The sequence below is a fragment of the Schistocerca cancellata genome, chromosome 3, assembly GCF_023864275.1.
Source record: "Schistocerca cancellata isolate TAMUIC-IGC-003103 chromosome 3, iqSchCanc2.1, whole genome shotgun sequence".
NCBI lineage: Eukaryota > Metazoa > Arthropoda > Insecta > Orthoptera > Acrididae > Schistocerca > Schistocerca cancellata.
In genome coordinates this window covers 197,382,463-197,409,599 of record NC_064628.1, presented here as the reverse complement: position 1 = coordinate 197,409,599, position 27,137 = coordinate 197,382,463, and the positions used below count along the sequence as shown (strand labels likewise).

The 27,137-nt window shown below is 43.0% G+C and overlaps 1 protein-coding gene across 1 annotated transcript; it reads right to left on the bottom strand.

Moving 5' to 3' along the window:
* Positions 1 to 14,596: 14,596 nt before the first annotated feature.
* On the bottom strand, positions 14,597 to 26,024 carry LOC126176693 (trypsin-1-like). The gene is made up of 2 exons (XM_049923856.1): positions 25,603 to 26,024; positions 14,597 to 15,076 (listed from the first exon to the last, which is right to left on the bottom strand). Exons 1-2 carry the CDS (start codon positions 26,011 to 26,013, stop codon positions 14,714 to 14,716), a joined length of 774 nt encoding a protein of 257 aa, XP_049779813.1. The 5' UTR covers positions 26,014 to 26,024; the 3' UTR covers positions 14,597 to 14,713.
* Between the last annotated feature and the right edge of the window lie 1,113 nt (positions 26,025 to 27,137).

Below are 27,137 nucleotides of genomic sequence, written 5' to 3'. Positions count from 1 at the left end.
CAAAAGTATTCCAAGAATCATTATTCTCATTTGCCCAGGATAGGGCCTCCCCTTCTAGAAACCGTTTTACTAACTTAATTTTTAGGTTATCTGACATTCCTACAACAAACATATCCTTACATTGGTGAATAAAGTCAATAGGGTGCAGATTTTCACCAGGAAAGCATTTCACTTGGATGTGCCCATACATTGTATTTTGATTGTAAATCGTTTGTTTGGACATCAATGCGTCCTCCAATTGTGTACATTTAGTGTGTATGTTTTCTACTTTTGTATCTACATTAGTGGTATACAGGTTGTATTCTTGTTTAAGGTTTTCTGAAGTTTTGTCTATTCTCTGATCTAATCTTTCAACTTCAGTATCTGCTCTGTTGTAGATGACAGCAATGCTGTCTGTGTTAGCTTGTATGTTTTCATTTAAACTTTCAACTTTAACTTGAAATTCTTTTCTGAAGTGTATCAACTGTTCTCTAGTGTCCTTACTGAGGGTAGTTTTAATTTCCTCACACTTCTCATTGAGATGAGTACTTAATAGATCAAAATCCAAACTTAACTTATCCAGTCTATCTGTGTTTTCTTTAAGTTTCAAACTTACTTGTTCACTTGATTGTTTAAAATCCAAACATACTTGTTCACTGGATTGTTTAAGTTGTGAGCTTATTTGAGTTGCAAACCCTGCTAGCCACTCTGTTAAGTTTAATTGTTCACCATCCCCTGGTTCAATTTTTACATTTCCTACGATCTCATCACTCTCAGGTAGAGAGATGTTAACTATTAATTATTTTAAATGACAACAACAACAAAATACCTTGCTTTATGCTATGATGTCGTGATCGGTGTTCTTGTTGGCTTTCTTCACTTCTATTCGGTTTTATCGAAGCTGAAGTCTTGATTGATGAATTCCATTGACATAATCCAGACGTTAATCTTCAGAGCGGTGTGATGATGGTTTTTGGTAGTCGCACAAACACAATTTATTTATTTTTGACATATTTTCACTGTTGCCACACTGCACAAATAAACTTTTTTGGAATGATAAGCACTTACAAAATTTATCGCTGCACTATTATCATCGATGCACTTAAAGATCCCGGACGAGCCCCCACTTTTGTAATGGTCGCCTGGTTGTAGATATAGCTAATTGCTATAATCGCACTCTTTCACACCCATTTACGGAGCTTGTTAGCACTTGATGTTAGGTTGGCGCCATTAAAATGCATTGTGTTGTGGTAATCGCTGCTACTTGCTGGATCGCTGCTGTCTCTCGATGCTGATGCTGGCTCTAAATCTGGTTGTCTAGGGTTAAAAACATGAGGTCCCGTGTTTTTTATATGCTTTTGATGATAAAGAACGAGCGAAACCAACAAATATGCAAACCTCAAATATTTATTACTCTGGTGGCCATCTTAATTCCACTGTCCACCAAAGACCATGACACAAGACAAAGTAGTATTTCCGTTACATGTTCTTTGCATTGTTTATCCACCTCAAACAATAACACACAAACACACTCTACCAAAGTGACATTCTGACTGCCTTTTCGACCCTTCTTGCTGCTCGTATTTATAACATTGTCAAAGAACTACTAAAAAGAGATACAGTTTATAAGTCACATGTACATCTGTTATCATAATTTGTGCAGAAAAGTTATTAATTTGCATCGAGTGACATAATTTAAAATGTTATTAAAATGACAGACAGATTTGTTGACTTGACAGAATAATTCTTTGTTACAAAAAGGCCGTTTTTTAGAAGTTTGTCAATTGACTTCTCTAATTTGCATAAATAAGTAATTAACATGAATTATTAAGAATTACATTGGTTTTCGTCTAAAACAGGATTGATTTCGTGAATACTGAGTGAAACCGCTCCTAGTGAACAAATAGGTTTCACTGGGTGATTTTTATTTAAGGAGATCCAAAATACCTAAGTTGTCCACTATTTTTCGTACTTCATATTAATTACACTCCTGGAAATGGAAAAAAGAACACATTGACACCGGTGTGTCAGACCCACCATACTTGCTCCGGACACTGCGAGAGGGCTGTACAAGCAATGATCACACGCACGGCACAGCGGACACACCAGGAACCGCGGTGTTGGCCGTCGAATGGCGCTAGCTGCGCAGCATTTGTGTACCGCCGCCGTCAGTGTCAGCCAGTTTGCCGTGGCATACGGAGCTCCATCGCAGTCTTTAACACTGGTAGCATGCCGCGACAGCGTGGACGTGAACCGTATGTGCAGTTGACGGACTTTGAGCGAGGGCGTATAGTGGGCATGCGGGAGGCCGGGTGGACGTACCGCCGAATTGCTCAACACGTGGGGCGTGAGGTCTCCACAGTACATCGATGTTGTCGCCAGTGGTCGGCGGAAGGTGCACGTGCCCGTCGACCTGGGACCGGACCGCAGCGACGCACGGATGCACGCCAAGACCGTAGGATCCTACGCAGTGCCGTAGGGGACCGCACCGCCACTTCCCAGCAAATTAGGGACACTGTTGCTCCTGGGGTATCGGCGAGGACCATTCGCAACCGTCTCCATGAAGCTGGGCTACGGTCCCGCACACCGTTAGGCCGTCTTCCGCTCACGCCCCAACATCGTGCAGCCCGCCTCCAGTGGTGTCGCGACAGGCGTGAATGGAGGGACGAATGGAGACGTGTCGTCTTCAGCGATGAGAGTCGCTTCTGCCTTGGTGCCAATGATGGTCGTATGCGTGTTTGGCGCCGTGCAGGTGAGCGCCACAATCAGGACTGCATACGACCGAGGCACACAGGGCCAACACCCGGCATCATGGTGTGGGGAGCGATCTCCTACACTGGCCGTACACCACTGGTGATCGTCGAGGGGACACTGAATAGTGCACGGTACATCCAAACCGTAACCGAACCCATAGTTCTACCATTCCTAGACCGGCAAGGGAACTTGCTGTTCCAACAGGACAATGCACGTCCGCATGTATCCCGTTCCACCCAACGTGCTCTAGAAGGTGTAAGTCAACTACCCTGGCCAGCAAGATCTCCGGATCTGTCCTCCATTGAGCATGTTTGGGACTGGATGAAGCGTCGTCTCACGCGGTCTGCACGTCCAGCACGAACGCTGGTCCAACTGAGGCGCCAGGTGGAAATGGCATGGCAAGCCGTTCCACAGGACTACATCCAGCATCTCTACGATCGTCTCCATGGGAGAATAGCAGCCTGCATTGCTGCGAAAGGTGGATATACACTGTACTAGTGCCGACATTGTGCATGCTCTGTTGCCTGTGTCTATGTGCCTGTGGTTCTGTCAGTGTGATCATGTGATGTATCTGACCCCAGGAATGTGTCAATAAAGTTTCCCCTTCCTGGGACAATGAATTCACGGTGTTCTTATTTCAATTTCCAGGAGTGTATTTAGGATGAACTTAGTGTTTTTACATTATGAAATTTGCTGTATCAGTGATCAAGTGATATAAACTTTTGTGTGGGTCAGTTATTCAGTATAATTTAATGGGTTGACTGTTTATGCAGACATGTTATGCAATCATTGGTAACATACACAATACCTTTGCTATAATCATAAATACTCATTAAACTGGTTGAATTTGGAGGGTATCGCATACTTTGGTACAGTAAAGCCTTTAATATGTTCCGTTACAAACTGAAGTGATGGCCTGCTGACTATGGATAGTGCGTATCGCTTTTCCGTCATGTGACTGAAAATCAAAACAACTTTGAATTTCACTACGCGGCATCTGAGTTGTGTATAGTTTCATTTGAGTGATAGGCACTTCCGGACTCCCCTTTCGCTACGTCCTTGCCCTAGCCAAGGGCAAGCACCGTACTCAGTTGGCAGGACCTGGCCATATTATGGTGAAAAGCAATGAAAGTCACTCGTATGCTGTACCCTTGGCAACACACTGCCGGGAATCTTGGTATCCCTCTGCTTGATAACTAAAATTGGTGTCCTTTTTGTAGCACGAAGTCTTTGTGATGTAACTTTTCTGCACTTATTTGCAACATTACTGTTAATTAAAATAACTGTGCCATGAATGTAGCACATGTTACTGAGACACAGCTTAATGAAGTCACTAGCTGTTTTGGCAATTTACACTTATTCATTGTATTGACTGATCAGAGATTAACACTCCAAGTATAAGCCATTTTAACTTATTACTTCCCACTACTCGATTCGTTATATGCTACATATTTATTTTCGACCTAGCAATACGAAGCTAATTTGTACATTACCGTTATTTCTTTTTTTTAAAAAAAAGGTAGCTGCAGTATTTCGCACTCGTTTTGGAAAGGAAGTGTTACAATGTTAAGCAGTTAAAAGTAAGTGTCAGTATGCAAATACGCTTCTCGGGTTTGCCGCCGGATCGTATTGTGTAAATCGTACAATATTTCTTCGATGCAACTGCTCGACATCATCAGGTGGTGGTAGCTGCTGCTGTCACTGCTGCAAGGCGCGTCTGATGATAATCGCGCGGCGGCGTCGGAATTTATCATGACGGGAGCAGGCAATACGCGTGCGCGAGAAGACGCTCATAGTTTGAGAAAGCGGCGCCCCTGGCGCCCCCTACTGGGAGCTACAGAAAGGCCATCCACGCGTGCGCTTTGGGCAATAACTGTGCTGCCGGACGCTCCTGCGGATAAAGTTTGAACTAAATCTCAGCTAAGCGTTGCGTCACTTGAGGAAACGGAAGTTCTTATTTTCCATGTTTTTGATTTAATGACAGCCAGTGCTGGATTCCAGGCGGCGCTCAGTTGAAAACCTGCATCCCTGTTGATTAGATTGTCCGCCGTGCGAATATATATGCCCTCCTTAATAAAACATTAGATCTCCTCAAGAAGAGTTCTATTCCTGCTGCTGCTGCTTTGCACTTGAATTCCTCTTCTTGAGGATGTTAAGGGGGAGTTTGTTGTCGTTAGACATTTACTCCACTTAGATGGGTTGAAGTTACTGGGACGTTTGGGAATAACTGAGACGGTTGTGCACGTTTAGGTACATATGATTGCCGGTCAGAGACAGGCGATAGGTCACGTGAATTGACAAGTATGCATCGGCTAGGGGCCTTTACTTGACTGGCCCTGTCGACGCCTGGGACTGTCAGTCAGCGACTGACAGAGCGGATATTAGATGATGATGGTGATGGATGATGGATGTCGGGCGCAGTGAGGAGGAGAGTCTTCTAAGTCCTCCTGGCGTCTGGGTATCTCTTCTTGTCCTTCTTCTTTTTCTTGTTGCGGTATGTGTCTGCAAATGACACTTTAGGATGTGTCACATCCTCCCAGTTGACAGCTTCAGCGTCTTCGGCGGTCCTCGCCTCTTGTTGTTGGCTTGCGTTCTCTTCTTCTTGTTCTTGTTTTTCTATTGAGACGAAGAGAGCTTCCCACTGAACAGGCGTGAGAGGAGGGCGGGCGTTGTAGGACCTGAGAGTATCCAAGTGAATGGACACTACCTTCTGCAACTGCGTCTTGGAGAGGGGGCAAGGAGCCTCCTCGATGATGACTTGGGTTGCCATGTTCTTCGCCGCGATGATTGTCTGTGCGGCTGCGTCTTGTGTTCCCACCCTCGTGGCTTCCTGTATTACTACAGGTTCCACGGGGGCGGCAGTCTGCGTGTCAGCATCCTTCTTCTGTGCTGTGTGGGGCTGGCTGGCCAATGCATCACGGAGACTGTGCACCAGCAGCCGAGCCTCGGCTAGTTCGGCTTGGAGTGTTGCCCTCTCTTCCGCCATTGCGGCTTTGAGGGCAGCAATTTCTTCATCGACGGCGGCGCGAACCCTGGCGCACGCCTCGCTGACTGCGTCTGGTGGAACAGCCACGTCATCGGCCACCACGGATCCGCCAGAGGCGGGGGGTGGCGAGGACGCAACGGCCTCGGCTGTATCCAAGTTCTTGGTGGTCTTGTGTCTCCGTCTAGCTTTGTCGCCGCGACTCCAGTTCTTGATATAGCTGCACCCACGGTAATTCGCCGCATGAGGGCCGCCACAATTGGCGCAGCAGTGTGTGGCGTCTTTCTTGGCACAGTGGCGCGAATCGTGTGCTTGCGCACAGCGAAGGCACGCCACTGCATTACGGCAATACTTGGCAACATGGCCAAGTTTTTGGCAGCGATAGCACTGCTCCTTCCGCTCCGCCGTCTTCTTGCGTTCCCCGTCTTCTGATGCGCCGAGCACGAGGCTCAGCAATTGCAGCAGGGCAGCAGCTTTGCCTCCCTTCCCTCGTCGTCCATACATGCTGGGGAGCTAGCGCTAACATGCAGCGATCAGCTCACCTCCGCAGCCTGAGCGGGAATGAGTTCTATTCCTTCTAAAGTGACCAAAGGCCTACGCCAACAGGCTGCAGTTCCCCCAAGACTTTACGGCCTACCCAAGATTCACAAGGATGGGACACCTCTTCGCCCAATGGTGAGCAACATCGGAGCTCCTACTTATTTTCTGGCCAAATATCTTACTACACTGTTGGGACCTCTCACAGGCAAGTGTGATCACAATATCCAGAATTCAGAGGACTTCGTAGGACGCCTGAAAACACTTAAGTTACAAGCGTCAGATATTTTAGTTAGTTTTGACGTTATATCTTTGTTTACGAAAGTACCTCTGCAGGACTCGTTAGAGCTTATCAGCAGCAAGTTTGAGAGAGACATTGTGGCATTGTTTAAACATGTGCTTACCTCAACTTATTTCTTATTTAATGACCAGTATTTTGAACAAGTGGACGGTGTCGCCATGGGAAGTCCTGTGTCTCCAATGGTGGCCAACTATTTTATGGAAGACTCTGAGGAAAAAGCACTGCAGTCGGCAAGTCTCAAACCTTCTCATTTTTGGCGGTATGTAGACGATACCTTTGTGGTGTGGCCCCACGGAGTAGAGACATTACCTGTGTTTCTCCGACATCTGAACTCGCTACATCCCAATATACAGTTCACTATGGAAGTGGAAAAGGATGGCCTCTTACCATTCCTGGACGTCTTAGTCAGAAGAAGAGCTGACGGTACAATGGGACACAGCGTCTATCGCAAATCAGCTCATACAGAGCTATATTTGCAGGCCACAAGTTGCCATCATCCCGCTCAACGCGGTAGTGTACTACGCTCTTTGGTGCGTAGAGCACATGTAGTCTCAGATGCCGACAGCCTACCTGGTGAGCTACAACACCTGAGAACGGTATTCCAACAGAATGGCTATTCCGAAAGGCAGATATGCCATGCATTCCGTTCTCAGCAAACTCGACGCAGGGATGTATATGAAGTTGCGGAGGCACCCACTGCAACAGCGTTCTTGCCCTATTTTGGCGGCATGTCTTCGAGAATAGAAAGAATCCTCAAAAAGCACGACGTCAAGTGTGTTTTTCGGCCACCAGCAAAATTGAGGAATTTAGTGTGCTCTGTCAAAGACGACCTTGGCCTCAGAAAACGTGGCGTGTACAAAATCCCATGCCAATGTGGAAAATCTTATATTGGACAGACATGCCGAACCGTGCAAGAACGCTGCGTCGAACATCATCGTCATACACGCCTGGGGCAACCTGATAAATCAGCGGTAGCGGAACATTGCCTGGACACGGGACATCGTATGCTTTACGAACAGACGGAAATTTTATCCCCAGCGTCATCTTTCTGGGACTGTGTTACTTTTTTTTTCCTTTATTGGCTGGCAGCAGCTTATTACGCCGCTCTTCAGCCTACAGAATTTGTTTTAAAAAGATGAAGATAATAAAAAATAATAACAGTTGGCGATAAAATCGGTGACTTAAAGGTAAAAATGGCAGAAAATTCTGGAGCGTAAAACATAAAACACAGGGTCGATGAAGCTAATAAAACACACAGGAAGCAGAAAAACAATAGACAGACAATTAAAAAAACACGGCGACAGTCTGGGTTCTGTTCACAAGAGATATAAAAAGCACACCCAGCGACAGCATGATTTCTGTTCGCAACACTGTGGAAGGACGCACAACACCGAACACTCACTTAAACACTGCGCTAAAAGTTGGCACAAATACGACATACCACACCCGAGAGCAGGTGGGGGAAACTGGTCAGATGACGGGAAAAAGGGGGGGGGGAAGGAGAGGAAAAGTGAAGGGGGAGGGGGGAAATGAGCCAATGGAAGAGGAGGATCCATAAGAGGGGTAGGGGTGCTGAGCAGACGGGCCAGGGATTGGGGAAGGTAGAGGAGGGGAGTACAAAAGGACTCGGGGGGAGGGGGAGAGAAAGGAGATGATAGGCGGGGAGAAAACACAGGATGGAAGGGGGGAGGAAGAGGGAGCCCAGGGAAAGGACGGAGGAAAGGAGGGGGGGTTGAGGATCAGAGTTGATAGGAAGGATAAATGGAGGGAGAGGGGGCATCATCCGGGAGGGGGAGCTGATGGAAGCCACCTTGGGAAAGGAGATGTAGGGTGTAGAGAAGGAGGGTAGGGGGGACACAACGGTGAAGACGTGGCAGGGGGCGGGGATGGGAGAGGAGAGGAGCAACCAGAGGGTGAGGGGGTTCAAGACGGCGAGAGGTGTAGAGGATGCGGACATGTTCGAGGAATAGGAGCAGATGGGGGAAAGGAATGAGATCATAGAGGATCCGCGTGGAGGACGGGAGGCGTATACGGAAGGCGAGGCGGAGTGCATGACGCTCAAGGATTTGGAGGGACTTATAGAATTTGGGGGGGGGGGGCAGATATCCAGGCAGGACTGGCATAACAGAGGATGGGACGGATTAAGGATTTGTAGGTGTGGAGGATGGTAGAGGGGTGCAACCCCCACGTCTGGCCAGAGAGGAGTTTGAGGAGTCGGAGGCGGTTGTGGGCTTTGGATTGGATGGAGCGGAGATGAGGGATCCAGGTGAGGTGACGGTCAATGGTGAGGCCAAGGTAGGTGAGGGTGGGGGTGAGGCGGACAGGACGTGCGCAGACAGTAAGGGAGAGATCCAGGAGCCGGAAGGAGCGAGTGGTACGACCTACGATGATTGCCTGGGTCTTGGAAGGATTGAGTTTTAGGAGCCACTGGTACTGTGTTATTAAGGAGGCCATATATATTCGCACGGCGGACAATATAATCAACAGGGATGCAGGTTTTCAACTGAGCGCCGCCTGGAATCCAGCACTGGCTGTCATTAAATCAAAAACAGGGAAAATAAGAACTTCCGTTTCCTCAAGTGACGCAACGCGTAGCTGAGATTTAGTTCAAACTTTATCCGCAGGAGCGTCCGGCAGCACAGTTATTGCCCAAAGCGCACGTGTGGATGGCCTTTCTGCAGCTCCCAGTAGGGGGCACCAGGAGCGCCGCTTTCTCCAACTATCCAACTATGAGCGTCTTCTCGCGCACGCGTATTGCCTGCTCCCGTCATGATAAATTCCGACGCCGCCGCGCGATTATCATCAGTCGCGCCTTGCAGCAGTGACAGCAGCGGCTACCACCACCTGATGATGTCGAGCAGTTGCATCGAAGAAATATTGTACGATTTACACAATACGATCCGGCGGCAAACCCGAGAAGCGTATTTGCAGCAGATCCGTCGGGAAAGCATGAAAAGTCACAAGTGTCAGTATGTTAATAAGTTATGTTAGCAACTAGTGTTAACGAACTAGCTGTAAACCAGTAATCCTCACCCCAATTCCTTACAGAATCGATTTCACTGCTGTAAAATCACTCTATTTTTAGTAAAGCTAATTTTTTTCACTGATGTCAATATTTATGACCTACTACCTTATAAACTGTGTGTCGTGCAGTGATATAAATTTGCAGATTCAACCAGTACTCCAAAATGTCTTGCAAATGGAATTGGTAGCAAAGGAGTAATGATAATAGTGAACTTTTACTGCATAAACAGCGAAAATGTAATAAATGATAAACGCTTTTCCTGTCATTATTTTTTTGGGTGGCGGGGGATCAGCAAGAAAAATTTCATTAAGATTTGACCTTAAGTATAAAGTATATTGGAAGTCGCTAAGTGCTATTGTTCTCAATGAACGGATTAATATACTCTGGCTAATTGGGCCGTCGTGAGTTACGCTGCCTCAAGACGTATACAGGGTGGACAGAAACAGTCTGAAAACTTGTAAGGGTGTTGAAGGAGAGGTTGCGCTGAGAAATAGTTGTTCACAAATAAATTCTATAAGTTGTCCCTTTTACCAGTTATTTAGCATTGAAGTTTTCCAATCAGGCCGTCGTGCACGAAAATTCAAGCAGCCTGCCATATACGAAGTCGCCAAACATGTTCTCCATTTGGTTTCCTCAAACCGAACAAGCGTAGCTCTTGCTCGCCTAACTTAAATTTATCATTTCCGCAAAGGGCACACTATAGGTTAATAAGCATTGCAGCAAGTGGTAACTCACTGACGCACAGATCACTATACATTATCGCATTTGGCGCGTTAAAATGCTTGAATTTGCAAGTGTAGTGACGTGGTTGGCTACCTGTATGCATCCTGTATCCAGTTCCTAAATTTAATACCTGCCTCATTGTATTAGCCTTTTAATCTAGTTATTCTTTGACACTGTCAATTGGGAAAGGGGGGGGGGAGGGGGGAGATATGCGATCTGTCATTTGTGGATAAAAACCCTACGTCAAGATTTCAAATTTTGTTTAATGATAACCAGCTATGCCTCATTATCGAGCCACCTTCAGATCGAAAAATACAGAAAATTGCTTATAAAAAGTTAACAACAAAAAATACGTTTAATACTTGAATTTCCATTATGCAATACATACCAATCTAAAGTGTTGTTCATTGTGGGACACTGTTTACACATCGTCGCATTTTATAGGTAAGCCGCCCTTGATTAAAAAAAAAACCTATTGGCATAACCGAAAAAATGTTAAAACGTGCCACTATATGCTGCAAAAATATGGTAACATCAAGTATCCTATTTAAAGTGAAAATATTAGATAGTTACGTAAATTGATTACGTTAATCACTGAGCAAATGTTGTTACAGTGCCCATTTTGCCACATGTGTGTACAAACGATCGACAGCAATGATAGTTGCATCGCCCGTAAGTTGATGTAAACTAGATATTATTTCTAACATTCATGTCAGGAACAAGGAACTGTCTGTGCGACAGTTGTCAGTCAACCGGCTGAATTGTAGCGTCATGGCTACACGAAAACTCTGCCTGCCAGATAGCGCTACCAGCCAACCAATTTAACACAGACGGGACTCTAATAAAAGAAGTTAATATAATGAAAGTTTTTTTTACGTTTACACGATATAAATATGAGAAATTATATCCATACCAGTACATTTGTAGTAAGGAAACACAGTTCATTAAATGATAAAAATCAGGAATTACACAGGGGACGGAACACTATTTTAAATACAATAATCTAACAGTATTACTAACCAAAACCATAAATTTGTGATGCTGAATATTACGACGAAATAATATCGTAAGCCGAGATCTAGGTACCAGATGCAGTAATCTGGGTCAATAGCTATGATAACCAACGAGCATGTATGTGACTAACAAGCAGTATTACAACTGAGCCATTAAATGATTAAGTGTTACAGAAGATAGAATATAACCTCGAAAGACAAGAGTTTTGTCAAAGTGACATTATACTTAGCTATTTGTTATAGAATATAGCATGGACTCCTGAAATGTACAACAAATGTCAAAATAAAATAAGCCGATGACTAATGAGCAAAATACCACTTTACTTCGTAACATATTCGTGAAGTAAGTTACATTTGAAGACCGAAATACAGAAGCCATAAAATACGTATATAATACATATCTAGTTTAAGGTCTTGGTGTTTCACATACTGCATACTGTGTAAGGTACTTCTAGAACCTACGCATCATATAAAAGCAGTGAATAGCTAACAGTTACATATTGTTATAACCTGAGGTCCAGTACTCCGTACAAATGGCACCATATTTTTTATTTAACTAGGGAGACTTAGCTCTAAAAATACGAAGACGTGTAATGAGTGTCACACACTGAAAATTTTAGACTGGTATGTATTGCGTAATGGAAATCCAAGTACTGAATGTATTTCTTATTGTTCACCTTTTATACGCAGTTTTCTCGATTTTTAGATCTGAAGGCGGCTTGGTAATGAGCCGAAAGCGGTAACCAGTAAAGAAGAGTGCGATCTTGACTTAGGATTTTTATTCACACATGATTTAATGTAAGACTATACACCTGTTTATTATTAGATATTGACAATATTTTAAATTTTGAATTAGTTAAATAATTATATGAAATACTGGTAAGCAAAGTTTTTTTTGTCTCTGGTAGGTGTTAAACAGGTAACCTTCAAGTGGAACGGGATTTCCGGGTGACCGTTTATCAATAAATATTGTTATATCTTTCAAATTGTTGCGAAGTGAAAGAGAAATCGTCATTGTATAGCTTTTTATTGGTTCTTGGTAGCAGTCTTCTTCGGTTTCAACAGTCCGGCCAGCTGCCAGCGTTAGCACGCCACTTCCAGGATTCGGGAAGGCTCGTCGGACTCGGATCGAATCTGCTGGGTGGATTAACGACGGGCACGGTCTGTCGTCCGGCCTGGATGTCATTTTTAGGTGGTTCTCCACATCTCGCTAGGTGAATAGAGGACTGAAACTCACGTTCCGCCATAGGTACACGATTTGCAGACATTTCAAAACTCTTTCTCGCACATTCACATGGATGGCACCAGAAACAGGCAGCTGTACGCGTCTTACGTCCCGGGTAGGGATGGGTCGGGGAAAGGGGGCAGGAGTGTCAACAGTAAGGGTATCCGGCTGTCCTGTACTACTAACATTTTCATTTTCAAATCCAGAATAACATGCAGGCCTTGAGATGGTGACGGCTAAGACCAGAAATAAAGTCAGAATTTGTTTGTAGGTGTCATCTATAAATAAATAGTCCCCAGCAAAACTAAAGGTAACAGTGGCCCCTGAAGCAGCATGCAGCAGTGCAACGGAGTTTAGGAGTACTTCAAGACAAAACTCTGAAATGACAAAAGTTATGGGGTAGCAAAGTGCACATGTACAGATGGCAGTAGTATCGCTTAAACAATGTGAAAAACGGCAGTGCATTGGCGGAACTGTCATTTGTACTCAGGTGATTCATGTGAAAAGGTTTCCGACGTCACTATGGCTGCACGATGGGAATTAACATACTTCGAACGCGGAGTGGTGGCTGGAGCTAGACGCATGGAAATCGTTAGGGAATTCAATATTGCGAAATCCACAGTGTCAAGAGTGTGCCGATAATACAAAATTTTAGGCGTTACTTTTCGCCACGGACAACGCAGTGGCTGATGGCCTTCACTTCACGAACGAGAGCAGCGGCGTTTGCGTACAGTTGTCAGTGCTAACAGGCAAGCAACATTGTGTGAAATAGCACAGAAATGAATGTGGCACGTATGACGAACGTGTCCTTAGGTCAGTGCGGCTAAAATTAGCGTTAATGGGCTATGGTGAGTGCCTTAGCTAACAGCACGACATATGATGACTGCCTCAGCTAACAGCGCAACATCGGCCGCAGCGCCTCTCCTCGGCTTGTGATAATATCGGTTGAACCACAGACGACTGGAAAACACTACCCTGCTCGGATGAGTTCCGATTTCTGTTGGTGACAGCTGATGGTAGGGTTCGAATGTGGCGTTATGGACCCTACTTGTCAACAAGGCACTGTGTAAGCTGGTGTGGCTCTGTAATTGTGAGGACAGTGTTTACACGGAGTCGACTGGGCCTCTGGTCCAGCTGAGCCGATTATTGACTGGAAATGGTTTTGTTAGGGTACCTGGAGACAATTGGCAACCAAACAATGATGTTATGTCACGGACCCACAATTGTTCGTGATTGGTTTGGAGAACATTCTAGACAGTTCTACCGAATGATTCCGCCATCCAGATCGCTCGACATGAATACATCGAACATTTATGGACATAATAGAGAGATCAGTTCGTGCACAAAATCCAGCAGCGGCAATGCTTTTGCAATTATAGACTGCTGTGGAGGCAGCATATATCAGTACTTTTGTCACCTCAGCACATATTAACCAGCGCTAATTTTTAATTTATTTTGGCAACAGGCAGGCTGTATGTAAACATTACCGTGGGATTTCACCCTGTACAAAATAGCAGTCACGTCCTGTAGCAGATATCAAGTACTTCTCTTCGAGGACTACACAGGCGTAGAAAAGCGTGAGGCCATCTAGTTGTGGGGCGGCTTGCTCTACACAAGATCTTTTCATCACTTTAACGGATTAGGCCTTAATCTTTCACTGAAACTACATCCAACATGTTTAAAGTTTCATGTTTCACGGTTTTACCTTTTTCCATCCGGAAGAAATCTTCTTTTCTTGATGTTGTGTCTTGTAGACGTTTACTTTATTCAATTTAGATTTCTTGGTCATGGCTACGTTGTCATCAATAAATTGACATAATTGTCTTTATGAATGTTACAAATGTGTCCCCTGCCTTCGACACGACACGACATACTGTAGGTAAGGATTTAAATAAGATCGTTAGCTTTAGTTAATAAGCATTAAAGATCTGTCTCTCCCCCTCTCTCTCTCTGTCCCCTTCTGTGTGTGTGAGAGGGAAAGGGTGGGACCAGTTTTGGAGGATAAGAAAATTTCAGTTACCTTCTCTACTTTAATACCAAGAAGACGACCCGTTTTCGCCATCAGTGAGTCATTTACACTAATTTGCTGTATTACATTCCATAGGGAATTACAATTAGAACCCAGTTATATTGCAACCTCAAGCATTTGAAGGTAACTGGTAGAAAAAATTCATCACACTCCAATTGCTTCATTAATCCAGGAACGCAGTGCAACAATATCGGTGTAGACCCCTGGGTACGGTGGATAGAAACAGCCGTAGCCCCACGAGATGACTCCGTACTGTGTGGAGTCTACAACCAGCGGGCCACCATGGTCACCATTGCAAAAGTCTCTCCCGCCTTCTGGTTCTCCAGCGCAGATCATGTTGTCGGTTATGAGGCCTTCGTAGGTTTCGTTGCACAAGGATCGGTCGATGACGGTCGTGTTGACGGCGTGCAGCTCCTCCGGGTAGTCCACCCCGGGCTGCAGGCTGCCCCAGCCGCTCACCGTGACTGTGGTGCCGGCCTCGAGCTCCTCAGTTGCCAGAGCCACAGGCTGCATAAAGAGTGACGTTAACAGGATGCAGTGATGCTTATGCGAGTTAAAGGACATAAGGACAAGGTATAACACATGAGAAAAGCTTAATAGCTTTTCGGAGAATTTAAAAATACTCTGAAATTTTTTTCCGCTTTACTTGTCCTGGCGTACTAGACACCTATGCTTCAGTTTCCAACCACCAAACTGCAAGCCGATTGAGTCCTTACGTCTTAAATACATGAACAGTTGAAAATAAAGACGAATGAAACCGCTCTTTTCTGTCGGCTCTAATCCTGACAGACAAGCTCTTGTCAAATTTAAGAGATTTTTACAAGTAACTCGTAGTGATTCTTCTATGGAGTCTGTCACTGTCTTATTTCTCATGTATAAATTACGGTAAAAGCATGATCTGAATATGGTTTCTGGTCAACCGAAAGTGAGCTTTCGAGTTACTGTAGTTAGTTAGTTAGTTGGTTGCGTGTTCCACTGATCAAATGCACGGTGCGAAAGCCGTTGTGATGTGGAACGTGTCAAGTGCACAAGAAATGCACATATGAAACAAAATTTTTTTACAGTACAGAGTTAAAGATTAATATTTCTATTATTTACCACATTCCCTTAAATGGCACAAAATGCATATACTATATTTATAGATTTATTTATTCCTATTCAAGAATTCATCTATGGCATTGAAAGAGTTGTCAAGGAGATATGATTTTAATTTATTTTTGAAGCTATTAGTGCTACGAGATTATGGAATAGGAGGCAAACTTTTGCAAGCAATTAAAGGTCTTTACATGGATAGTCAGGCAGCAGTTAGAGTTGACGGTAAATTGAGTTCGTGGTTTAGAGTAGTTTCAGGGGTGAGACAAGGCTGCAACCTGTCTCCACTGTTGTTCTTATTATTTATGGATCATATGTAGAAGACAATAGACTGGCTGGGTGAGATTAGGATATTTGAACACAAAATAAGCAGTCTTGCATATGCGGATGACTTAGTTGTGATGGCAGAATCGATTGAAAGTTTGCAAAGTAATACTTCAGAGCTAGATCAGAAATGTAAGGACTATGGTATGAAGATTAGCATCACCAAAACGAAAGTAATGTCAGTGGGAAAGAAATATAAACGGATTGAGTGCCAAATAGGAGGAACAAAGTTAGAACAGGTGGACGGTTTCAAGTACTTATGATGCATATTCTCACAGGATGGCAACATAGTGAAAGAACTGGAAGCGAGGTGTAGCAAAGCTAATGCAGTGAGCGCTCAGCTACGATCTACTCTCTTCTGCAAGAAGGAAGTCAGTACCAAGTCTAAGTTATCTGTGCACCGTTCAATCTTTCGACCAACTTTGTTGTATGGGAGCGAAAGCTGGGAGGATTCAGGTTACCTTATCAACAAGGTTGAGGTTACGGATATGAAAGTAGCTAGGATGATTGCAGGTACTAGTAGACGGGAACAATGGCAGGAGGGTGTCCACAATGAGGAAATCAAAGAAAAACTGGGAATGAACTCTACAGATGTAGCAGTTAGGGCGAACAGGCTTAGATGGTGGGGTCATGTAACACGCATGGGAGAAGCAAGGTAACCCATGAGACTCATGGGTTCAGCAGTAGAGGGTAGGAGGAGTCGGGGCAGACCAAGGAGAAGGTACCTGGATTCGGTTAAGAATGATTTTGAAGTAATAGGTAACATCAGAAGAGGCACCAATGTTAGCACTGAATAAGGGATCATGGAGGAATTTTATAAGGGGGCTATGCTCCAGACTGAACGCTGAAAGGCATAATCAGTCTTAAATGATGATGATGATGCTATTAGTGCTGTCTGTCAGACACCTTATTTCATCTGGTAATTTGTCGAAAATTTTTATACCAGCATATTTTACCCCTTTCTGTTCCAAAGATAGGTTGAGCAAAGGATAGTTTAAGTCGTTCTTTTTTAAGCTATTATAATCATGAATATCACTGTTGTTTTTAAACTGGTCCATGTTGTTGAGAACAAATTTCGTTAGTGAGTAGATGTATTGTGAGGCTGTTGTAAGAATTCCCTATCTTTAAAAAGATGTCTACAAGATGTGCGACTATGAACCCCACACATTATTCTAACCACTTTCTTTTGAGCAGTGAATACTTTTTGTCTAAATGTTGAGTTACCCCAAAATATTATTCCGTATGATATCAGAGAGTGAAAGTATGCAAAGTATGTTAGCTTACTAATTTCTATATCCTCAAAATTGGCAATTATTCTGATCGCAAAAGTTGCTGAACCTAGTCGCTTTAGAAGATCCAAAATATGAATTTTCCAATTAAGATTCTCATCTATACGTACATCCAAAAACTTAGTATGTTCTACCCTGTCTACTGACGTCTGTTGATGTGTTATATTTATTGAAGGAACTGTACTTTTTGCAGCAGTGTTTTCTTATATTCGGTATTATGATTATTGCGAGGGTTTCCCAAAAAAGTAATGCACGACATTTTTTTCAACAATTCTTTATTGAACATAATGAGAATTGAAAGAATGGTGTTTTATCTACATACCCTATTTCTCCACGTAATATCCATCCCGTTCTATGGCCTTCCTCCAGCGCGAAACAAGGCCGCTTATGCCCTGTCGGTGCCAACACTTGTCCAGGTGGCAGGGCCAGTGCTTCACTGTCTGAATCGCTTCCTCACCGTCCCCAAAATGTCTTTCACGAATGGAATCCTTTAAAGGCCCAAACAAGTGTAGGTCCGAGGAGGCTAGCTCAGGGCTGTGCAACCCTGTTATACTATGTGTTCAGCAGTCCTCAGACGTGTGTGGGACCGAGCGTTATCATGTTGCAACAAAACATCTTCTGGGTTGCAGTGCAACCGAAGTCGCCGGAAGCGCGTCTTAAGTTTTGGTAATGGGTTGACATATGCTTCTGAATTAATGGTACCGCCTCTTGGCATCACATCAATGAGAATCACACCGTCACAGGCCCAGAGTACGGTGATCATAACCTCACCGGCGGAAACAGTTGCTTTCAATTTTTTCTTCTCTGGGGAGGGGGAATGGTGCCATTCTATCGACTGTTGTTTTGTTTCGGGCTCAAATTGGTGAACTCAGGTTTCATCACCTGTCACATTTCAGGACGAAAGGGCCTCTCCTTCAGCTTGAAAACACTGCAACAAATCAAGACAAATATTTTTTCTGTGCTATTTGTGACACACCGTTAGACACCGCGGATCCATCTTGCGCATAATTGCATCCACACTTCCATTCGTGATTGACAGATGCAGCGCCATCTGCCGAGTCGTAATGCGTCTGTCCCCGCCGCGAATGACAACATCAGCTCGCTTCAACTTGACAGGTGTGACAACCGTGGATGGTCTCCCCGGCCGCTGCAAGTTGTGGAGCTACGCCGGACCGCCTTCTGACGACCTCACCCTGGATGCCCAGCGACTAACTGTACTTCTGTAGACTACAGATACTCCATACACATGGCACAAGCGTTTGTGAATATTCCCCATAGTTTCTTTTTCTGCAGTGAGAAATTCAATGACGGCACATTGCATGTAATGTACATCACCTACAGACGCCATTTTGAAACTGTTCTGCAGCTACGCTATCTGTCGAAAGTGACGGATACTTGGTGCCCTCACTGAGGAGACTTCAAGTAATACATACGCAATGTTTTGCATTCATAGCATTGTTTTCGGCTGAGAAAAAAAATGCGGTGCATTACTTTCTGGGCAACCCTCGAATTTAAGTAGAAGATTTTTAATATGAAACCTTTTTAATACGAACTAAAAAGTATAAAATAATTTCTCCTAGCCCCTTACAGATTCCTAACCCCATAATCGTGAAAATACGTGCTTGTGAACTTGCGATAGATACGAAAACATTTGCAGAATTTGAAAGGAAAAACTTGGGGTGTATACAAGAGATAATAGCAAGAAAGGGAACTCCTCATGCATCAATGATATGTTGCATGCGCCCCATATTTTTCGTTTCAATTCTACAAGTATTTTCATAGCTGTTAAAACTTCTCAAGCACAAATTTTCAGGAATGTCTGTATGGGGCTAGGAATCTGTATGGGGCTAAGAGAAAATATTTTATACTTTTTAGTCCATTTTAAAAATGTGTTAAATTAAAAAAATGGTTTAATAATAATTATTTTTCAGCCTTTAATCCTGTGTGTATCAATTTTTTCAAACAATGGAAAATCCTGGTTGGAATGTCAGTGTTAGGAAAAGGTAGGTTGCTGTTTAGCGTAAAGATGACATGTTAAGTAGCACACAGGCACAGTTAAAAATCACTTACATATTAGCTTTCGGCCACAACATTCGTCAGTAAGAGATACACACATACATACACTCACACAAGCAAGCACACCTCTTGCATTCTGGGCCGAGCTTCCAGAGATGAAGGTCATGTGTGCGTGAGGTGTGCTTGCTTGTGTGAATGAATGTGTGTGTATTTCTGTTCCTTTTTCTGACGAATGTTGTAGTCGAAAGCTAATGTGTAAGTGTCTTTAAATGTACCTGTCTGTATCTTAACGTGTCATCTTTACGGTAAGTAGCAACCTATTTTTTTGTGACGTTGTCAACTTTTCCCCAATCAATTCAGGATTATTTCAGTTTCTCTTTGCCGGAATCAACCAATACGTCGCTTCCTCCTACGATTATCTCACGAAAAGCCCTCAGAGGTAAACAATTAGAGAGAATCGAGCTCTCGCGAAGACTTACCAGCAACAGTTCTTACCACAAAATATTTGCAAGAGGAACAGGGAAAGGTGGAAACAGAAGTGGTACACATTACAGACATGAAGACATGAAAGGAGGTTGATATTGCATTGTGATCGAGTTATGAGCTACGTTGAAAGATTCAAGTGACTAATTCGTCAGGAAGTAGTAGCGGCGAACAAGGCACCCTGCGCCACTGGACAAGAAAAGGAATTAATGTCGCATTGCCATTCATTTCTGAGATACATTTAAAGTTACAGATTTCTAAATCATCGCGAAGTTCGCTCAACTTGAATTGCAAAATTTGTATCGAACTAACAGGCAAGAAAGCGACGTAATAAAAACACGTTAAAATCTGTAATAATCAAAACAGATCATATATGATTCGTAGATTTCGACCAACGTACTCATTTCTTTCGTTATGGATATTTTGTTACGTTCAGTAGGACATCCAAAACGAAGTATCAAATAAGCGTTGATCAACAGCAAAAAGTAACAAAACAAAAACGTATGGCAAGTTAGTGCCGCTTGGAACAGCTTTCCTCTCGATCGCCTATAAGTTTGAAATTCAGGAACTAAATTTCAGTGCTCAACCGAAACGGCAGTTCTTTATCAATGATGCAATAAATCAGTATTTAATTACCTTGGTTGTGGTCTATAACACGATTTGACTAGTGGCTACGGTGGAAGCCTCATTGAAAATACTGCCGGTATTTTAACTGTCTGCGTATCCTGTTTTGAAAGCTGCCACACACTCCCATGTGCGCAGTTTCTCGCCACGGTCGGAGTCTTCATGTCTTATCACATAAGACTTGCATACCTATCTTGTTTTCATGCAGAGATGCACATCATGTTGAACAGAATGCAACCGTTATTTCACCCTGCTCATTTTAAGTACTTAGGATGCATTAGTTCGTCTTTTGCACTGAATTTTGCTTTTACCTTTGGGTTCAACTCCGTGATGTGAGTTGACACACATGGCGTCCTACCAGTTTCGTAAAAAGGAACAGAAAATTGTTCGAAGGAGAAGCGTCTGCTGCAGTTTCGTAAGTCAGCATGATTGAAATGAAGTTTGGTGTGGTCATAATTGTGGGGATGGTAAAGCGATTATTGCACAGGTCAAGGTTCTGTATGGAGTGCTGCACCGAAGAGCTAAATTAATTTTTACTCTAAGTGTAACATTTAAATGGTCGAGTGTATTCTTTTGTTTCAACAGCCATATAGTTCGCCACTTAGCTACGTTAAATAAATGTTGTTGTCGTTGTCTTCAGTCCTGAGACTGGTTTGATGCAGCTCTCGATGCTACTTCATCTCCCAGTACTTACTGCAACCTACATCCTTCTGAATCTGCTTAGTGTATTCATCTATTGGTCTCCCTCTACGATTTTTACCCTCCACACTGCCCTTCAATGCTAAATTTGTGATCCCTTGATGCCTCAGAACATGGCCTACCAACCGGTCTCTTCTTCTTGTCAAGTTGTGCCACAAACTCCTCTTCTCCCCAATTCTATTCAGTACCTCCTCATTAGTTATGTGATCTACCCATCTAATCTTCAGCATTCTTCTGTAGCACCACATCTCGAAAGCTTCTATTCTCTTCTTGTCCAAACTATTTATCGTCCATGTTTCACTTCCATACATGGCTAGACTCCATACAAATACTTTCAGAAACGACTTCTTGACACTTAAATCTATACTCGATGTTAACAAATTTCTCTTCTTCAGAAACTCTTTCCTTGCCATTGCCAGTCTACATTTTATATCCTCTGTACTTCGGCCATCATCAGTTATTTTGCTCCCCAAATAGCAAAACTCCTTTACTACTTTAAGTGTCTCATTTTCTAATCTAATTCCCTCAGCATCACCCGATTTAATTCGACTACATTCCATTATCCACATTTTGCTTTTGTTGATGTTCATCTTATATCCTTCTTTCAAGACACTGTCCATTCCGTTCAACTGCTCTTCCAAGTCCTTTGCTGTCTCTGACAGAATTACAATGTCATCGGCGAACCTCAACGTTTTTATTTCTTTTCCATGGACTTTAATACCTACACCGAATTTTTCTTTTGTTTCCTCTACTGATTGCTCAATATACAGATTAAATAACATCGGGGATAGGCTACAACCCTGCCTCACTCCCTTCCCAACCGCTGCTTCCCTTTCATGCCCCTCGACTCTTATAACTGCCATCTGGTTTCTGTACAAATTGTAAATAGCCTTTCGCTCCCTGTATTTTACCCCTGCCACTTTCAGAATTTGAAAGAGAGTATTCCAGTCAACATTGTCAAAAGCTTTCTCTAAGTCTACAAATGTTAGAAACGTAGGTTTGCCTTTCCTTAATCTTTCTTCTAAAATAAGTCGTATGGTCAGTATTGTCTCACGTGTTCCAACATTTCTGCGGAATCCAAACTGATCTTCGCCGAGGTCGGCTTCTACCAGTTTTTCCATTCGTCTGTAAAGAATTCGCGTTAGTATTTTGCAGCTGTGACTTATTAAACTGATAGTTAGGTAATTTTCACATCTGTCAACACCTGCTTTCTTTGGGATTAAAATTATTATATTCTTCTTGAAGTGTGAGGGTATTTCGCCTGTCTCATACATTTTGCTCACCAGATGGTAGAGTTTCGTCAGGACTGGCTCTCCCAAGGCTGTCAGTAGTTCTAATGGAATGTTGTCTACTCCAGGGGCCTTGTTTCGACTCAGGTCTTTCAGTGCTCTGTCAAACTCTTCACGCAGTATCGTATCTCCCATTTCATCTTCATCTACATCCTCTTCCATTTCCATAATATTGTCCTCACGTACATCGCCCTTATATAGACCCTCTATATACTCCTTCCATCTTCCTGCTTTCCATTCTTTGCTCAGAAATGGGTTTCCATCTGAGCTCTTGATATTCATACAAGTGGCTCTATTTTCTCCAAAGGTCTCTTTAATTTTCCTGTAGGCAGTATCTATCTTACCCCTAGTGAAATAAGCCTCTATATCCTTACATTTGTCCTCTAGCCATCCCTGCTTAGCCATTTTGCACTGTAGTTAGTTCAAATAATTCTTAATTTACTCAAAACAAGATGATCTTTGCTAATGTATATAAATACTAAATATCAAATGGCTCTGAGCACTGTGGGGCTTAACATCTGAGGTCATCAGTCCCCTAGAACTTAGAACTACTTAAACCTAACTAACCTAAGGACATCACACACATCCATGCCAGAGGCAGGATTTGAACCTGCGACTGTAGCAGTCGCGCAGTTCCGGACTGAAGCGCTTAAAACGGCTCGGCCACAACGGCCGGCTATGAATCCTAAATGGTGAGTTTAATGACGTATGCTTACTGTAGTTTGTCGCACACATTGTATAAAGAAATGAACTTTATGCCACGGAATGTGCATTTGTAAAAATTTTTCTGTAAAAACACATAATGGGCGTGACACAAATTTGTTGCTGAATACACATTTCTATTCAAGATTCCCACCATAATATAGAGAATATTTCTAAGGTTAAATACCATAAAACTGCTCTTGGTAACACGCAGTTTGTAAGATATTTTATTCATGTTGGTATATTGTCAAATACTTCATTTCTTGTATCTCTGTGATTCAATAGATCTCCTAGAGGGCAATACAAGGGAATTTCCGTACAGGGGAGGAAATATTAACTGAAATTCGCTGCCTGATATCGGCGGATAAATACGATATTGCGGTGCCTGTGTTGTTAACAAGAACGATGTAATAGTCCTTCGGACATGCTGGAAATCCACTTTCGAGCCCAGGTATGGCACAAATTTTCACTGTCGTCATTCCATTGTACAGATAAATTTTGTACGGTTTCGCAACTGTGAATGTATTTCACGTATTTCATGACGGCTATAGTCACGGCAGTGCCTTATAGCATGTATGAAGGAACATTGCATCGTTCTTTTTAACAACACAGCTACTACAATATCGTCTGGTAATATAGAATTTAACTTTAATACAAACAAGGGTGGTCACGCAGGGTAGCTGCGGACTCTTAAGCGCCTTGTCACAGCTCGCGAGACTCTCCCCGTCGGAGGTTCGAGTCCTCCCTCGGGCATGGCTGCGTGTGTTGTCCTCAACGTAAGTTAGTTTTAGTGTGTAAGCCTAGGAACCGATCAACTCAGCAGTTTGGTCCCATAGAAACTTACCACAAATTTCCAAATTTCCACAGATAGATATGTAAATAAAAAACCAATATTAGTGAAGTGGGCGACGACGTTATCACTGGATTGCTAACGCACTGAAAAGTAGAAAAGTCCAACAGCTTCAGTATGCAAGGCCAACTGAATTCAGTTAACCATTTTATTCTAATTTACTTGCAAAGTGAAGCTGATCAATAGCAGTGATATCAAAGCACAAGATATGACTGAAAACAGCCTTTTTTTGGAACAAACATAAAGTGAATTTCTTTGAAAAAGCGTACTTATTTGGTGATATAATGCTTAATAAATGTGCAACTTTATCAGGAGACCCTTTATTTCCACATTGATTCCTGTAGCATAAACATCTGACAGAGTAAACCGCCATTTGATTGTGCATTACTACATTTATCTTTTGTACTTTCTGTATGTGGGCTTCTATACCATTATCATGTACAGTTTGAAAGCTACATCTTAAAGACATGTTTTAGTCTTGTTTACCTTGACAGATATGACATAATAATGGTCTAACAACTTTTAGCATATTACTTGATAATGATATAAAAGCCGAAATCTAAATATTACAAAATATAAATATAGTAATACCCTTTAAATGGCGATTAATCTTTCACAAAGAAATGCATGACTGTGGCTCAGCAACATCCAAAAGTTTTTATAACCATACGAGTTTCCCAAAATGTTTTACAATCTATATCTTCACTGAATGATTGTGGAAATAAATAAAAAGATTCATCATAATTTTGTTTTCACGAATGAGTGACATAATTAGTGATAGCTACACCTCTTAGATCATAACAATGTTTCTCTTCATGAACTATGCGTGCAGAATTCAGTGATCAGTTTGGTAATAAATATTTTTTAGACATTATGTAACGGATATAAGCGCAGATATTTTTGTATGCAACATCTTAATATATAAACACGTCAGGGTATTTGTTGTTTCTTCCTATGTGCTGAACAGTCTATATTGATCAGTCTAACCACAAACATGTCACAAACTTTACGGTATGATGTTTTCTTCACAGTCGTAACTGCACAGCTAAATCGGCTACACTTGTCAGTATGGACTAACCGTTTGGCGCACACACATCCATACTTAAATACCTGACCTGCTCCCCCAGGGAAAATAAGCATTAGTTGCTTGCTTTTGCCTCATGTATTTGGAGTTACTAACCAACCTAAAAATATATGACATGCAATAGCTACAATTATTAGTCTTCCAATGACGTAAGTACACATGTAAAGGCGGCCGCGGTGGCCGAGCGGTTCTAGGCGCTTCAGTCCGGAACCGCGCAACTGCTACGGTCGGAGGTTCTAATCCTGAATTGGGCATGGATGTGTGTGATGTCCTTACGTTAGCTAGGTTTAAGTAGTTCTTAAGTGCTAGGGGACTGATGACCTCAGATGTTAAGTCCCAAAGAGCTCAGAGCCATCTGAAACATTTTTTTACACATGTAATGTTGTTCAGTACATCGTCCCAGTCACCGACAGAAGTATCTGCACTTATACCCGTTATACCCTTTATGTACAGAGGTCTGCAGTGATTGAGGCAGAAATGGAAATAATACGGATCCAGCCGCGGAAGATGATGAACAGGCTTTGGAAATATACTAGTTAGGTATTTCGCGAATGAACCTGACATGCAGTTGTTCACCGTACCTGAACGTTGTCGTCAAACAAGATTGAATCAGCGGTCTGGAAGAAACCAATATCGTAGTCCGATGTGGCAGCATCGTAGTCGTCGTGCCAGAACAGCTGGGTGGCTGAGTAGGCGGTGCCGCCGCTCTCTCGAATGGAAGTGCCGACCCGCAGGGCAAAGTTGTTGGCGGTGGTGCCCCAGATGCACGCCGCCGCAGTCATCACCCAGCTGGAGCTGACGATGGTGCCTCCGCAGCGGTGCGCCTCCAAGTACTCTACTGAGACCATCCACGGGTAATCGGAGATGTTCGCGACCTCACCTCCCAATATCCGATCATTAATCTCAAGTGTAAGAAGCCTGCGAGACGACGTGGAAGGAGTAGCACCGCAAACTACAGACAGCAGGCAAAGGGGTAAGGCTGCCTTCAACATGGCTGTGCTTGGCTGATCGCAGCACTGGCTACCACGTTATTCAGTGTCTCCCGTCTTATCGGTTATCTGTACCTCTACAGACTTATCAGCCACTTTCAATCAACGCAATAAGCTAATGTACTTCATCAGGCTCCATATCTCTCAGTAAAAGTTCAATTTTAATATCGACCGTTTTTTGCGTTTTATATACTTCATCATATACAGGGGCGATGTTCTTGAGGACAATATTATGGAAATGGAAGAAGATGTAGATGAAGATGAAATGGGAGATATGATACTGTGTGAAGAGTTTGACAGAGCACTGAAAGACCTAAGTCGAAACAAGGCCCCGGGAGTAGACAACATACCATTAGAATTTCTGACAACCTTTGGAGAGCCAGTCCTGACAAAACTCTACCATCTGGTGAGCAAGATGTATGAGACAGGTGAAATACCCTCAGACTTCAAGAAGAATATAATAATTCCAATCCCAAAAAAGCAGGTGTTGACAGATGTGAAAATTATAGAACTATCAGTTTAATAAGTCACAGCTGCAAAATACTAACGCGAATTCTTTACAGACGAATGGAAAAACTGGTAGAAGCCGACCTCGGGGAAGATCAGTTTGGATTCCGTAGAAATGTTGGAACACGTGAGGCAATACTGACCTTACGACTTATCTTAGAAGAAATATTAGGGGAAGGCAAACCTACGTTTCTAGCATTTGTAGACTTAGAGAAAGCTTTTGACAATGTTGACTGGAATACTCTTTCAAATTCTGAAAGTGGCAGGGGTAAAATACAGGGAGCGAAATGCTATTTGCAATTTGTACAGAAACCAGATGGCAGTTATAAGAGTCGAGGGGCATGAAAGGGAAGCAGTGATTGGGAAGGGAGTGAGACAGGGTTGTAACCTCTCCCCGATGCTATTCAATCTGTATATTGAGCAAGCAGTAAAGTGTAACGCCGGAAATGCATATCCTCCTATTTCCATCTATTGTACTATAAATTTTTTTCCTTATTTTGTTACCTGAAGATATGACGTTTCTGTGTCTTTGTACATTGTAATTGTTTTACTATTTGTGTATATATGTATTTATGTCAATGTATAATTGGTTTGTTGTGTAAAGATTATTTGTATTTTTA

Excerpts from the sequence above, each read along its gene's own strand:
- LOC126176693 (XM_049923856.1), bottom strand. The coding sequence starts at position 26,013 with ATGTTGAAGGCAGCCTTACCCCTTTGCCTGCTGTCTGTAGTTTGCGGT. Across the intron at positions 15,077-25,602 it reads TGTTTGACGACAACGTTCAG|CCTGTGGCTCTGGCAACTGA; the intron begins GTACGGTGAACA and ends CTCTTTATGCAG.